The following is a 17,224-nucleotide window of genomic DNA, read 5'->3' as shown; positions in this document are numbered from 1 at the left end:
CCCGGAGGAAACCCATGCAGACACAACGAGAACGTGCAAACTCCACACGGACAGTCACTCAAGCCGGGAATTGAACCCACGTCCTGGCGCAGTGAGGCAGCAGTGCTAACCAATGTGCCATTCCAGTTGAGGGTTCACTTACCCTGGTGGTGCAGATGAGGTCATTCATCTGTTTCCTGCACTGCAGGGCAGTCTGTGCTGGAAGTCCTGGGCACTAACTGCCCTGGAGACTTGCTCCCATTGGAGGGTTTATGTCCCTGCTCGGCCTCCTCCTCCAAGCAGCTTGAATGAGGCCCTTCTGGCCTCCCTTTGGTCGAGGAGGTTGCCAAAGAAGGCATGGCTGAACTTGGACACTGGAGTTCTGTATCTTCTTCTGGCCATTTCCTCAATCAGCATGGTGCTTATGTTACTGTCCAGCTCCACTTAAATCCAGGGGAAACAGTGGAATAGTGGTATTGTCAATGGACAATTAACCCAGAGACCCAGGGCAATTTTCTGGGGACTCAGGTTTGAATCCCACCATGGCAGATGTGAAATTTGAATTGAATAAAAATCTGGAATTAAAAGTCCAATGATGACCATGAAACCATTGTCGATTGTTGCAAAAACCCATCTGGTTCACTAATGTCCTTTAGGGAAGCAAATCTGTCATCCTTACCTGGTCTGGCCTACATGTGACTCCAGACCTACAGCAATGTGCTTGACTCTTAAATGCCCTCAGGGATGGGCAATAAATGCTGGCCCAGCCAGCGATGCCAACGTTCCATGAATGAATGAATAAAATAAATAAATATGGCACCCTGATATGATAACGCATCATTCAACCTGGTCCACTTGGAAAAATATCGGAAAACTCCTGACTGCATAATTAATGAGGATAGAGTCATACAATACAGCGTGAATTCCCCCCATTGCGGGTAACACTCCCCATCCCTGCCTGCCCCTGATGTGGGATTTAGACACGGAAGGCTGAATTCCGCTCATAGAGTGGTACAGCACAGATGAAGACCAGTTGGCCCATGTTGACTGGTTTCAGTGTAAGCCAGCTTCAACGCTGACATCGACATGGTGATGTGAAACATTGCCCAGGTACTTCTTATCCACAAGGGCAGGATGTTTTTAATCCAGTTACCACACTTCGCTCCCGCATAGTTGTCAGTAAAGTGGCAGAAAGAGTTATCACTGGTGCCACAAAGCAACACCAACAAACCTCCTCACTGATGTGCCATTCAGAGGTGACACTGGCCAGCATTATTTTTACAAAGGAGAGTGGAAATGTGGAACTCCCTGCCCTAGAAAGCTCATGAGACTGAGGGTCAATTGAAAATGCCCACGCCAGGGTAGATGGATTTTTATTGGGCCTGAGTATTAAAGGCAGGAGGATTTAGTTAAGATATAGGTCAGCTTTGATCTAACCAAATGGCAAGTTTAAGAGGCCGAATGGTCCACTCGTGGACCCATTTTTCACTAATGCTCAACTCACGTTTTGCCAGAACCTCTCAGCTCTCGACTTCATCACAGACTCATCCAGACATATGAGTGAGAGCTGAATATTAGAGGAGAGATGAGAACAGATTTCCCCTTGACATCAATCATGCACGCATTCATTTTTCTCTCTACGTATCTACTAACCACAGCCCAAGCAATCATACTTATTTTAAACTGTGATTATAAAAAATAAGTATTCAGAGATGGATCCAGTGGCCAGGCGCTGGAGCATTCAGAGCAGAATATTCCGGGCTATGAAGCAACATTTCCTGGTCGACAATTTCAACTTGGGTGAGAATGGAGGGAGAACAGGAGGCATCAAAAGCCCAGACTCTCCTGGGATAGGCCTGGAATAACACCCCTGCTCCTTCTGATCCCATTAAAGAAAGATTTGGAACTGATTTAGAGAAAGAAATTAAGGCTTGCATTGATATAGCACCTTCCATGACCTCAGGCTGACCCAAAGCACTTTAGAACCAGCGAAATTCTTTGATGTACATGCACTGTTGTAATATAGAAAACAGGCCAGCCAATTTGCACACAGCAAGCTCCCACAAACACCAATTTGATAATGACCAGATAATCTGTTTTTGTAATGTTGATTAGGGCCTAACTATTGGCCAGTATGCCAGGGATAGCTCCCCTGTTCTTCTTTGAATAATGCAATGGGATCTTGCATGTCCATGTAAAATGGGGTCTCAGTTTAACATTTCACTCGGAAGGGGCCTCCCCTTGTCCCTCCTCAGGTTTTACTGCTGAATGGTGGAGCTGGCTCGAGGGGCTGAATGGCCTACTCCCCCTATTTTGTATATATTGTCTGGGCAGGACGGCTGTTGCACACTCTCAGTGAGAGAAGGGAATAAGCACAAACCTCCAAGGCTGTTGAGCTGTTTCATGTCCCATGGGAAAGAAGATGCACAATGATGGCCATTGGAAAGATTTTTGCTGGAGGACGTATGGAGAGATTGTTCCCAATGTCAGGAGGGCCAGTAAACAGAGCAAACAGATTTGAGAAAATTGGAAAAAGGACTAAAAGGGACACAAGGAGAGCTGTGATCTGGAATACACTGCCTGAAAGGGACGTGGAAGTAGATTCAATAATATCTTGCAAAAATCAATTGGATAACTAGTTGAACAGGAAAGATTTACAGGGCTAAGGGGAAAAACTGGAGAAGTTGGACTAATTGGGTTGTACTTTCAAATAACCAGCATAAGCACAATGGGCTGAATGGACACCTTCACTGTCTGTAAACAAATGAATGAAATAATGAAAAAGTAAGTAATAGGCATTGTAAAATGGCTTGTGAAACATCTTTTTGTCATTCTTCTGTGCCTCATTCACACAGGCTCAACGCTGGTTAATCTCTTGACTGAAATTTGGCAGCAGTTCAGGTGCTAACGTGACATGTTTGTGTTTTCCCTGAACCAGATTTTGTGTTATGACTATGATAATGACGGTGGACATGACTTTATTGGAGAGAGCCAGACAACAGTTGCCAAGATGTCTGAGGCGAACAGCTCGACAGAGGTATGAATCTTTCCCATTGTCAGCTTAGTATTGCGTGGTGCTGCCTTTGAAATCCCCTGTTAGGCTGCTGGGATCCTGCAGCGCTGTCCTGCAGCACTGCCCTTTGAGCTTCGAGTCTGGTAGGTTGCTGGTGGGGAAGCTCACAGTTCATATCATTGACATAAAGACTTTCAAACTTGCACTATACGGGATTAAATTATACTCATCTTGAGGCAGATTTGTCTGGAAAGATAATTTTGACTCTAAATCCCACAGGCTCTGACATGAACCGGGAAGTTGTTAGTTTATTAAAGTTATAGTAACACGGCGCCCAGATTTGGGAGTCCATAGCCAAACATTGTAACATGATCCTTGTATATTCTTCCTGATAACTGGGATCTGTCACCACACTTCTTTATTTTCTTTGTATTTTCAACGTCACACTCTATGCTATGTGTAACAGCACTGAAAACTTTTTTAAAATTAAGACCTCAATTATGGTTTCTCGATACATCAGACATGAAGAACAAGCCTTCTATGTGGGATCAACAAATAGTCACCAAAACATATGTGAATTTTTCACAGAAAATAAAATAAATTGAGCTATCAAATCCTAAATGAGGTTCATTGGCTACATTATATTAAATAAGTGGCTGGTTTATCTGCTTATTTTTCTCTTTCTCCTGCAGGGTTGCTTCTATTTTGTTTTGGTTTTCTGCTTTTTATCTCATTTCCAGTTTTCCTTTTGTGCTTTACATTCTCACTCTTTATTTGCCCCTTCCCTTTCTTTCCTTTTCTTCGTTCTTTTTGACTTTTAAGACCTGAACCTTTGCTGCTCCAACATTTCGCAGTCAATAATAAATCTTTTGATGGTCTTTACTGGATATCAGGGCCACATTTATGAACCTGATCGATTGCTCATGGTCACTTAATGTACGAAGTGAGTGGTTCATTTTGATGTGTTCTGGGGGCATATCTGCTGTGGCAGGGTAGCCATTTGTGATGGCCCTTCGTGGATCGCCTCCTTGGAGTGGTGGAGAGGTTTGTGCCCTCCGACAAGCCCTTAAGAAATGTCGTCAGGAGATCCTTACTCCTTATAGGGCCACACATGACAGCAAGCTGATCCTCTCCAGGCTATCCCCCTGTACCCTGAGGTAGATTCCATGGGTGAACCATTATTGGTGGGAGAATTGCAACAAGCAGTCGAGCAAATGGAAAACAATAAACCCCGAAGGTATTGCAGCTGAGGTCTTCAAAGCTGGAGGGTTTTTGCTCACATCAAGTCTCCATGCACTCATCCTACAGATCTGGGAGAAAAATAAATCCCCCGCCCCCTCCCCAAGCCTGACTTAATTAGGAATGCAGTAATTGTAACTATCTTCAAGAAAGGAGATAAATCATATTGTGGAAACTGTCAAGGTATTTCCCTCTTGTCCATAGCAGTGGAAATCCTGATACATTCTCCTGAACCACGTGCTTCCTGGGGCTGAAGAATCCCTCCCAGAGACACTGTATGGCTTTCGACCTTCCAGAGGAATCTCTGACATGGTCTTTGTTGCCAGTTACATGCAAGAAAGATGTTGGGAAGACCACCAGGAACTCTTTATTGCCTTAATTAAACTAACCAAAGCATTTGATTCAGTAAATTGCGAGGCTCTGCAAATTGTAACCCCGAGATTTGGAATTCCAAGAAACATCATCACAATCCTGTAATTGCAACTGTCTGGAGTGGAAGATCTAAAATCTGGACTGGTGTCAAGTAAGGCTGTATGATAGTCACCGCATTATTTACAATCTACCTGACAGTGGCTTTTCACCTCATTAAAGATCAACTGTGCTCTGATGTCAATATTAAATTCTGCTGAGATGGAATACGTTTTAACCTCAGTCACCTCTTTATCAAACTAATTTGACCGTCATAGACATATGTGATCTACAGTTTGCGGATGACTACAGTGCTGTTGCTCACTCTGCACCAAATTTGCTAACCATTCTTGATCTCTTCAATTATGCATACAAGAATCTTGGGCTGTTCTTGAATGTTACCAGAACTAAACTCATATATTAACCCACACCTGGTCACCCAAATCTTCCACTTCCCATATATATTGAAGGAGAGATTCTGAAATATGTTCAATATGCCATACCTAGGCAGCCAGCTGTCTCAAAAGACCAGCATGGACGAGGAGATCCAACACCTGATCAGCTATGCCAGCTCAGCCTTCTACACACTGTGGCAGTGAGTACTTGACAAAAAGATCTTCTGCAAGTTGACAGAAGTCCTCATGTACAGAGCAGTTTTCATTATCACACTCCTATACTGCAGTGAGACTTGGACTGTGTATCAGCGACACATAAGAGCTCCGTAGGCATTGAGGCAAAACTCCTGCAATACCAACTGCATCCGGATTGTCAAAAAGTGTCTCCTGCACCATGTCCTGTTGTCTCAACTCTCAAAAGGTCAATGTTCCAGGGGAGGGCAAAGAAAATGCTATAGAGACGGTTTGAAGCTCTCCTTGAAGTGCTGCAGTATTGACATTAATAACTGGTAGGAACTTGCTGCCATTCATTCAAAGCAGCAACAGCTTGTCCCTTAGTGTCCAAAGATGTTTAGGTTAGGGAATTAGCGGAGTATATACATGGTTTACAGGATAGGGTGGGGAGGGGTATGCCTGGGTAAGATGCTCTGTCGGAGAGTCTCAGTATGCCAAATGGCCTCCTTCTACCCTGTAGGGATTCTATTCTATGATCTACAGTATGTGTAACCAGGCTTGCAGGCTGATGGTTGTGAAAATATGTATGTATATTTCCTGTTTTCTTCCAATTTTCCTCCTGTCCCATGATTTGCAATAATAATAATTGTGAACTTGTCAGCATTTACAATTGGTGATCCTCTGAAACTGACAGCAGTTTCTTGAGTCCACGCATGCACATTTAAACATCGAAATCCAAAAGTTGCCGTCAGTGATTCTATGCTTTCTATCATAGAATCATAGAAACCCTACAGTACAGAAGGAGGCCATTTGGCCCATCGAGTCTGCACCGACAATAATCCCACCCCAGGCCCTATCCCCACAACCCCACACATTTACCCCACTAATCCCTTGAACCTACACATCCCGGGGCACTAAGGGGCAATTTAACATGGCCAATGCACCTAACCCGCACATCTTTGGACAGTGGGAGGAAACCGGAGCACCCGGAGGATTTAGTGTGTTGTTGTCGTCCTCCAGACTGCATTCCGGTAGATATCATTGAACTGATGAGATGGGATGGTGGAGGGATAGAGAGAGATGGATGCAGAGGTAGGAGGATGAAGAGAGGGATAGAGAGAGAGAGATGGAGAGGTAGAGGGACAGAGAGGGAGAGGGGCAGAGAGGGAGAGGTAGCAGGATAGAGAGAAGGAGAGAGGTGGTGAGACTCAGGGACACATGAGAAATGAAGGGGTAATGGAACAGAGAGAAATGGAGAGGTGTAAAGAGAGATTGAAAGGGAGAGGGTCAAAGAGAGAGAGGGAAATCTATATGAACAGATGATCGAGGGAGAGAAAGAAAGAGACAGCACGAGAGAGAAATACACAAGAATGTCAGCTTTGGAATTAGGTATGATGAACCTTTGTTCCCATTTGAGTAAAGCACCAGATGCCTGTGGAACCCAGGCCTAACTTGATATGCTTTGACACACACTCACTTACACACGCACTCACTCACCTACGCACTCACTCACACATGCACCTCACTCACACACGCCTCCTCCATGATCATCCTTGAAACCGGTGCCCCACAAGGCTGTGATCTCAGCCCCCTACTACACTCCTTACACACCAATGACTGTGTAGCCAAATTCTCCTCCAATTCGATTTTCAAGTTTGCTGATGATACCACCGTAGTGGGTCGGATCTCAAACAATGATGAGACAGAGTACAGGAAAGAGATAGAGAATCTGGTGAACTGGTGCGGTGACAATAATCTCCCCCTCAATGTCAACAAAATGAAGGAGATTGTCATCGATTTCAGGAAGCGTAGTGGAGAACATGCCCCTGTCTACACCAACGGGGATGAAATAGAAAGGGTTGAGAGCTTCAAGTTTTTAGGTGTCCAGATCACCAACAACCTGTCCTGATCCCCCCATGCTGACACTATAGTTACGAAAGCCCACCAATGCTTCTACTTTCTCAGAAGACTAAGGAAATTTGGCATGTCAGCTACGACTCTCACCAACTTTTACAGATGCACCATAGAAACATTCTTTCTGGTTGTATCACAGCTTGGTATGGCTCCTGCTCTGCCCAAGATTGCAAGAAACTACAAAAAGTCGTGATTGTAGTCCAATCCATCACGCAAACCAGTCTCCCATCCACTGACTCTGTCTATACTTCCTGCTGCCTCGGCAAAGCAGCCAGCATAATTAAGGACCCCACGCACCCCAAACATTCTCTCTTCCACCTTCTTCCGTCGGGAAAAAGATACAAAAGTCTGAGGTCATGTACCAACTGACTCAAGAACAGCTTCTTCCCTGCCGACGTCAGACTTTTGAATGGACTTACCTTGCATTAAGTTGATCTTTCCCTACACCCTAGCTATGACTGTAACACTACATTCTGCCCTCTCTCGTTTCCTTCTCTATGAACGGTATGCTTTGTATAGTGCGCAAAAAACAATACTTTTCACGGTATGCTAATAAATCTGACAATAATAAATCAAATCCACTCAAATCACACGCACTCAGTCACACACGAACCTCACTCACACATGCACTCGCGCACACAGGTCATTCACACACGCACCTCACTCACACACACACACACACGCACGCGCTCACTCACACACCACACGAACATGAACCCAGTTCTTCTGGTGCAAAGGTAGGGATGCTACCAGACCTGCTAAATAATTTTTATTTGTTCAGGGTAAGGCTTGAGCACGAGATGTCAAATTCCACAAGGTGGTGGCATCTATGAGAAGGTCCAATGATAGTCACTGCAACAAAAAACATTTTTATACTTGAACATTATCAGTGATTCATTTCCCAGACTGTAGCCGAGAAATTGCTACAGACATTGGTGGCAGCCAAATGTTAAATGGGTTTGTTTGAAAGTTCTTTCTCTCTCTATTTTAACTGAGGTATTTAAAAAGTTTAAAGAAATGGATTTTACACTTGCGTTAAAATAGCAGATGGAAGGTATTGCAGATTCAAATCGCAAACAGTAATTTCTAGACTCAAAGAAGTACAGCACGAAACCAGCAATTATAAGAAATTGCCACAATGTATATGATTCACCATTACAATTTTCAGCCCAGCACAATGAGATCTCTTCCCTTGCATGAAGCTATTGTGTACCGCAGAAAAATGCCTCCATGGATTTAAAATGCCTACTCCAACATCTTGGAAAATGGATTAAGTGTCAAAAATTGTTACAGTGACATACAGTAAGACTGCCTCTGCACAACAGGGTAGGATTTAATAAAGGATAAAGAGGCGTAAGGTGGATGTGGGGGGAGGGCATGGAATTATGACGTTGGCAAAGAGCTAAAAGATACTAACGTTGATCTCACTCACCGGAGCGAATGCTTTTGTGTGATCGATAATGCAATATGGTCAAAAGTTTAAAAAAATGTTCCTTTTCATGTGGGAAAGAATTTATTCTGTGACCTTAATGCAAAATGAGGCTGACGTAAGCAGATGCAGGTTGCCATGGTAAGTTCCAGTTCTCTTAGCAAAGCTCTTTTCAAAGGCCCATTCACTCACTTTCCAAATTATTGAGTATTTTCTGAATTGAGAACCCGAGCCATGATACATCAGATCACAGCGAACTCTCAAACAAAATGTATAAAAATAAAGACCCTGAATGTGTCATGCCTGCTTCTCGATTTTGATCAGTGTTGACTTTTCCTCACACAGGAACTAGTTCCCTTTAGTGTAATATTCAGTGTTCCTTCTATGCTGCTGCTGCTTTAGTCGTCAGCAGAAGGACATTCACTCATGCCATAACTGACTTTCTTAGCCTCCGGCAATCAGCATGAAAATCTGCGTACAAAATACTATATAAGTTGAAGAAAAGAAAGACTTTTTTGTGACTAACTAAAGCACTTTGCAGCCAATGGAGTACTTTTGAAGTGCAGTCACTGTTCTAAATTAGAAACACAACAGCCAATCTGAGCATAGCAAACTCCCACAAACAGCCATGTGATACTGACCAGATAGTCTATCTTAGAGTTGTTGGTTAAGGGGTAAATGTTGACCAGGACACTGATCGGTTACAAGGCCTTGGGAGTGTAGTTCAATGGAACTAACAACATTGGGAAAATAAATTAGACCAGTGTAAACTGGGTGGAGGTTTGGCTGCTTCACCCCTAATTAGAATGGTGACTGCACCTCAGAAAGTAGTCCGTTGGCTGTGTTCACACCCATTTGGCACCTCCACCCGAGAATAATGTCACCCCAACCAACTCTATACCTTCACGTGAAATTCAAACAGAACTGCCTCCAGGGTTGAATTATATTTGTTACATAATCTGTTTTATTTGAAGTATTCATTTATGATTAGTGCTTTTTTTCCCAGCCGCAAACCCCTGTGGGTGACAGTGTTGGGCCCCAACATGGCCTCTTCAGTTTTTAACAGAGGCAGACTGGGGGACAGGCAAGTAATCTGCTCTCTAGAGGCGTCTCCATCCGTGCCTTAAATTGAATCACAGTTTTAGATCGAACTCTGGCCATGGTTTTGGAAATCCAACGACTAAAGCAACATGAGAATTTCCCCTCTGTCCTGCTCTTCCTGAGGTCCTCTACAATCTTCTCCTTGGCTCTGTATTGTATCCCATTCCTCTGCCCTTCTCGTGACCCACAATCTCCCCTTCCCTCTTCCCCACACCCCCGCCCTGCCCAACACCCCTGCTCCCCTCACCACCCACTTCCACCCCGCAATCCACTCCTCTCGGTTTTGGTTGTGTACTATGAGCCTCCCCACCTGACTGACAGCCAGCTCTAGAAGCAGAGACAAAAATTGAAAATTGAGATTCTGCCATTAAATTGAGCTGTGTCTCCAGGATATCTGCATTTTCACATTCCCCGGTCGTTACATTCCCTCTCCAACAACTCCCCATAAATATCAGATCCCAGGAGCTCAAATCCCATCATCCAGTTTGAGAATTTGACCCTAGTTTGAAACCTTAAAAGGCTGCTATCAGTAAATATGATCCTGAAGCCATCAGATTGTCACATAAACCCATTGGTTCACTCACTAATATCATTTGAAGGCGAAAACCAGCTACTCTTACTTATATATATCTCCAATTCCAGCACCAAATAAAATGGTTGGCTCTTAACTGCCTTGCAAAGAGGCCAATAAAAGTCACTGAGTTGCATCAAACCACTTTTAGTGGTTTAAGTGAATGGCCGATCAGCACCAGCTCCACAAAGAAGTGGGCAATAGACACAGGCCTGGCTATTGACTCTGACATGCTGTGAATTAGTTTTAATACCACCAGCAGTTTGTTTAATCCACTGGACTTGCACTTCTGTTAAAATGGCAAACCATCGTATTGCTTTCAATATGTTATTAATCTGTGCTTAATAGCAACAGTACTGGTAGCCCTTTTGTCATTAATACTGTGTGTAAGTTGAAGGTTGGAGAGTTAATGTGATATAAGTGAAGAAACTCTATTAGGATCGTCACATGGGCTGCATTTTTAGAAGGGGTGCTTAAGGGTGGTTTCACAGTTTTAAAACCCAAGGTGTGAGCATTACTAAGATTATTCTTGGGCAAACGTTTGCATGGACTTTATTTTTGCAACAGTAGATATAAAATCAGCAAAACAGAGTGATAACTGACTCCGCGGTGAACTTACTGTTATAATAGAGCTGATAGTTTCCCTGATACTTCCATTGCATATGCACAGACGTAAGCATATACTTCTATTGAACATGCACTTGCACAGACAAGCACAGACATAAATATGTGGATGCAAACATGGTATATATAAAGACACCATGCAAAGGATTGAAACCATTAAAGTGCAATTTTCTGATGGGAAGTGTATGTGAATATAAGAGATTCACTGAGGGGATAGCGGAGTGGTTAGCACTGCTGCCTCGCAGCACCAGGGACCCAGATTCGATTCCGGCCTCAGGTGACTGTGTTGAGTTTGCATGTTCTGCCTGTGTCTGTGTGGGTTTCCTCTGGGTGCTCCGGTTTCCTCCCACAGTCCAAAGACATGCATTTAGATGGGTTGACCATGGTAAATTGCCCCTAGTGTGTAGGTTAGGTGGATTAGCTATGGTGGATGTGCTGGATTGTGGGGCTGGGGTAATGAGGGTCGGTGCAGACTCGATGGGCCGAATGGCCACCTTCTGCACTAAAGGGATTCTATGATATAGAAAAGAAATGGACAATGTAGAAAATTTTCATGAACAGTGATCATAACTTCGATTATTCTCCCATTCCTGAGGGAGAAATTTCTCCTGATAACTTAATATCAGGTGAATGTTAGTGAGGGTCTAACATGTGAACTCTTGGATAGATGTTTAACTTGCCACCTGATTAAAATGAAAATTGGTCAGGTTCTGTTATGGGCAACCTACACAAAATCCCAGTTTTATGCACAGTGAGCAAGTTGGAAATCTCATCTCCCCCTCACTGTTTTAAGTTTAACATCTTGTTGAGTCATGATCAAGATGAATGACGGAGCAGGCTCAAAGGGCCGAATGGCCTACTCCTGCTTCTAGTTTCTATGTTTCTATATTTAAAGCTACGAAGAGGTATTTTGCCTCCTTTCTGAATACTTTCACGTCTCTGATTGATTGTGCTTGGTCCTGACAGCCCCAGCAGAGATCAGGAATTTGTCTTGTGACAAGCGTGAGTGGGGTAGTTGGTTTGGGCATGATGTAAAATGGATATTCAATCAGAACCTGTCCCAATCTGGCGAGACCTGGGCTGGATAAGTTCAGAGTTTTGGGGCTGTGAAGGAACAGCAGGGGGAAGTTAAAAATGGTTTAAAAAAAGTAAAAAAAACCAAAATCAATAAAACAGAGAAAGCTGGGGGCGAAAGATGAGAAAATGAGAGCGAATGCCCATCTGACAAATTTCTATCCATATCCTATGACAAAGGGCAAGGAACAGCCATTGTAGAGATGGGAGCTGAAATAGCTCCTCCAAGGCTGGTGTCCCTTCACCAAATTTAGATTTATTTACATAGTAAGCAACATTCAGACAGGTATTTCCTCATACAGAGTATAAATCCGGAATACCAGTAACCCTGAAACTCCACATTGTGTACATCTGCAGGGCTCTCTGATTGGACAAGCCATTACTTCCTATTCTAAGTCCACAGTAAAGTCATTACAGGAACAATACTCTACTCAAAGATAGCTTTGATCTTTGCGGATTGTGAAGCAGGAACATAGCCGGGTGTTATCAGATAGGTTCACAGCTGGCAAATCATTCTTTGTGAAGCTTCCACCGTGCATGGCGAGTAGGATCTGTACTCTTGTCAGGAAGTGAGATATAAGTGACAGTTGATAGATTCCCCCATCTGCAGCACAGATTCTGCATTGAGCATGAACAGCAGTCAGGATTAGGAACTGGAGAAGATCTTTCAGGCCCTCGAGGCTATTCCCCCATTCAATCTGATTTGTACTTCAACTCGCCATTATTCCAAATTACTTGATATTCCTACCCCACAAAAATCTACAACTCTACCTTGAACGTTCCAGTTAGCCAGTCATTCACGGTTTTTTCGGGGAGAGTGTTCCAGATTTCCACTACCCTTTGTACTGAAATGTCCTTCCTGATTTCACTGCTGAATGGCTTAGCTTTGATTTTAAGATTGTGCCTCTTCATCCTGCACTCACCCAACAGAGAAAATAAACATTGAATCCCTACAGTGCAGAAGGAGGCCATTTGGCACATCGAGTCTCCAGCAAATCTCCAACAGAGCATCCCACCCAGGCTGTATATCCCTAGCCCCACATATTTACCCCACTAATCCCCCTAGCCTGCACATCTTGGGGCACTAAGGGGCAATTTAGCATGGCCAATCAACCTAACCTGCACATCACTGAACTGTGGGAGGAAACTGGAGCACCCAGAGGAAACCCACGCAGAAAAAGGGAGAACGTGCAAACTCCACCCAAGGCCAGTATTGAACCAGGGTCCCTGGCGCTGTGAGGCAGCAACGATAATCCCTGTGCCACCGTGCCACCCAAATGGCTTTTCTGTATTTATCTTGTTGAAATCCCTCTCTTATTGTAACCACCACGACTGAGACCAACCTTCAACTATCAAAATTCAACAATACCAAGAACAAGATATGCAAAGTGTTTCATAATTTAACCCTTTTGGCCCTGATATCGTTCTAGTAAACTTACACCGCAATCTCTCCAAGACTAATATATTCTTCCTGAGGATCAGTGCCCAGGACTGAACACAAAATTCCAGATGGGGTCTGACCAAGCTTCTGTACAACTGAAACATCACTTCCTCACCTTGGCATTGTAGCTCATTTGAGGTTAACAGTCAATCAGCCTTTTTGATAATCCTTTGTACCTGTGCACTCGTGTTCACTGATTACTGTACTTGCTCACTCAAATTCCTTCACTCCTTTACAGTTGCTGGTCTCCCGCTATTAAGAAATTCCACCGATTTATCTTGCTAAATTTGCCACCTGCACCACTGTCACGAAGAGTTCTTTCAAGGAACATTTCAGTTTGGCACATATGAGGAAACTGAGCTTCTTGAAAGCAGCTTGAAAGCTGATCTGGAATGTTTACTGCCAGCTTAATCTTGAGTTCCTTTCTCTGGAAAACACAAGCCAGATCTAAACACTGGCCAAATTTAAAGGTACCTGTTCCATTTGACAGGGCCTGGCAGTTTTTATCATGGTGTTCACATGGCATGGTTGCATGACTTCCCTAACGATAACTAGTTTGTGCTGTTGTGAGGGGTGTCAAAAACCATCCGCCCACTTTGAACAGGTTCCATCCTTATTAGTTTTCTCACAGTGTGAGCTTCCATGGTATTTCCTTATTAACCTTGTAGAGGATAATAATTGTCAATAATGCTAGGAGTGTCCTCAGAGCAGCCCCCATCTCAATGTTGAAAGCTTTTTCGGGGTGCAACCTAAGCCTGTTACCAAAGTTCTGTCATAAGGCTGGTGGAGTTACAATGTTAGAGCAGATGTAGCTTCAAGGAAATTCCTGGCCTGTCTAATTTTTTTTCCCTATTGTGACTCCGCCATGGTGTCAAAATGTCCCCTTTAACTATTCTTGGTGCGTTCAGTTTAATTGTTGAGAGCAAGGGTATACCACCAGGAAACAGTTCAGAGAAAGTTCACCCGGGATTATTCTCTAATGAAGAAAGGTTGGACAGGTTGGGCCCGTACCAGTTCGAGTTTAGAAGAATGAGAGGTGACCTTTTTGGAATATTTAAGACCCCCCCATCCCGAGGGGTGCTGACAGGATAGATACCGGGAGCTTGTTTCCACTGGTGGGGAGGTGAGAACAAGAGGACACAGTTTATGAATGAGGCTTTCTTTTTCAGACAGGAGAGAGAAGTATTTCTTTGAGGGCAATTCTCCAACCTCTTCAGACGGTCGAAGGGAATCCCGATGCCCTGGTGAACGGGACTTCAGCCAAGAATTGGAATGCCAGACGGCATGAGGGCTCTCGGGGTTCACTCAACCTGCCCTGCCGGCCCTAATTGGGTTCCCGCCCAGGGTGGATGGCCACCCAGTAATTATGCAAACCCACTAATTTGAATGTCATTAGCAGATTTGACACTCAATTCACCAGCCTCCCGCCATTCACCCAGCCCACCAGCAGGAATGGCACTGGCAGGCTTTACAGGTGCTACTCACAAGCAGGGGACATAGTGTACTGAACCTCGAGGGTCCAGGGAAGCACCACCAACCCATCAAAAAAAAGGGGCATCCTCCCTCTGACACCACGCAGGCATGAGAGTGACCCGACCAGACCCCTCTTGGCCCCCCCTCTCTCAGACCCCCCACAATGCCCCCTCCCCCCCTCAGAACCCCTACTCAGCCTCCCATCAGGCCAAGCACCTTGGCAGTGTCACCAGTGCACTGGCACCCTGGCACTGATACTCTGGCCTGGGTATCTTGGGCCCCAAGGGGGCTTGAGGAGGTAGGTCCAATGGCCATTTGCCCCTCCACTGCTGCCAGGCTGCAGAGGACAGGTCCCTCAAGATTCCTGGAGGTTGGGTGAGCTCAGGCTGGGGGCAAGAGGTAGACCTCACCACTCTTCACCGGGATGGAGGTGTCATGGCAGGACTGCCCCTTCTAACTCTGGCAGACTTGAAGATCACCCATGGCATGGTGATATCAGACAACGCTGTGATCAACATCTTCATTCCTGCCTGTCAGCTGTGAAAATTCTGAAGTGGCTAGGTAGCTTTAAGCTCCATACCCGACTTAAAATCATTGCAGCACTCCATTCTGCAGCACAGATTTCACTTTCTCCCTGTCAGAAGCTGCAGGTATGAGCAGACTTTGCTCCCTCTCCACAGGTGCCACCTGAACTGTTGAGTATTCCCAGCATTTTCCAATTTTAACTTGTGCCAGCCTCTCACAGTTTTGGCCCTCCCTGCTGAGACATGCAGCCACTGAAAATCCTGATTAGTGCTGGCTGCCTTCAAGTTGTTGTGCTGCCTGTGTGACAATGAATGGGGATGGTGGAATCGCACATGCATCAGGCGTCATATTCAGAGACTGTCTAATTTAGCCCCATATTTGACGTTAGAATTCAGGAAAGGAGACAAATGATGGACACCATGACATTATGTCGTTATTTTTCTAAGAGCAAGAGTAAAAATGTAATTCCAGGCTGAGCTGTGCAAGATTTTGACATCCTGCTTTACCCTTTGCTGAGTTTCAAATCCTACATTCTACCCATTTCCATATGTGCAACATTGTCCAACTCCACCCTTACCCCAGCCTCGTCACCCTGAAACCCTTAACCATAGTTTTGGTACCTCCTCACTCTTAATCATTCCAGTGTCCACCTTACTGTGTTCCACCCTCCACATCCACAACCCCAACGTGTCCAAAAGACACCCACATTCTGTCCTGTACAAATTCCCACCTTCATATTGCTGTCCTACCATAGCTGACCAATCCTGATTTCTGGCTCCAGGCATACTCAATTGAGGCATTTTGCTCCAAATCCCTCTAAGACCATACCCCACCCTTTCTTGACAACCTTCTTGCAGCTTATTTCCTCACTCAACAATCTTCAGTGTTTTGACTGTGTTCTTTTGTGTTTGATCTCATTTTACACCTCACCCTGGATGGCAGGGTCCTCTGTCCTATTCTGAAACTCCCAGCCTAAGCAGCCCTACATCTCTGCTTCTCTCCCCTCCTTTCAAAACCCCCTTAATCCCTCCCTCAGTAGCAGCTCTTTCCATTTATGTTTATGAAGCAAAGAAACATAGGACTTAGGACCAGGAGTAGGTCATTCAGCCCTTTAATCCTGCTACACCATTCAGTAAACTCATGGCTGATCTAGTTGTAGTCTCAAATGAACTTTGCCATCTGCCCACCATAACCTTTGATTCTACGGTTTATCAGAAGTCGGTCCAACTCTTGAATAAATTCAATGACCCAGCCTCCAATGCTTTCTGGGGAAGAGAATTCCACCGATTAATGGCCCCGAGAAAGAAAACATTTCTCCTCGTCTCTGTTTTTAATGATAGACCTCTTATCCTTAAACTGTATCCCCTGGTTCTAATCTCTCCCACAAATGGAAACATCCCCCTGCATCAGCCCTACCAAATCCCCTCAGGATCTTATTTGTTTCGATAAGATCACCTCGCACTCGTCTAAACTCCATCCTGCCCAAACATTCTTCATAAAGTAAGCCCGCCATCCAAGGAATGAGTCACATGGACCTCTGCTTCCACCACAACTGTATCTTTTTACAAATAAGGAGGCCAAAACTGCACACAGTACTCCAGATGTGGTCTCCCCTGTACAGCTGCAGTAAAACTAGCCTACTTTTATATTCCATTCTCCTTGCAACAAATGCCAAAAAGTATGTTGCAACATTTTTAAATAAGGGCATTCCATAAATGTAACTGGTTGTTCAATTATAATACTGCGCAACTAAAACTACTCATTAAAACTCCTGAGAATAGGATCCTTAGAGATGTTCACCTCATTATTCTGAAGGATTTCAGGGGAATGAGATGGATTTCAGCTCTTGTTTTGGGAAGAAACT

At 44.4% G+C, this 17,224-nt stretch overlaps 1 protein-coding gene across 2 annotated transcripts in view; it reads left to right on the top strand.

The window, feature by feature from the left end:
- The window catches only part of cpne2 (copine II), a 242,180-nt gene that overhangs the window by 65,708 nt on the left and 159,248 nt on the right, over positions 1 to 17,224 (top strand). For both annotated transcript variants that reach the window (XM_078211019.1, XM_078211020.1), the window contains exon 8: positions 2,918 to 3,016. In XM_078211019.1, the coding sequence (XP_078067145.1) occupies positions 2,918 to 3,016 (99 nt within the window). The remainder of the gene's footprint in view (positions 1 to 2,917; positions 3,017 to 17,224) is intronic.

Source organism: Mustelus asterias, chromosome 4 (genome assembly GCF_964213995.1).
Source record: "Mustelus asterias chromosome 4, sMusAst1.hap1.1, whole genome shotgun sequence".
Classification (NCBI taxonomy): Eukaryota; Metazoa; Chordata; class Chondrichthyes; order Carcharhiniformes; family Triakidae; genus Mustelus; species Mustelus asterias.
This window is presented reverse-complemented; position numbering and strand designations above follow the sequence as displayed.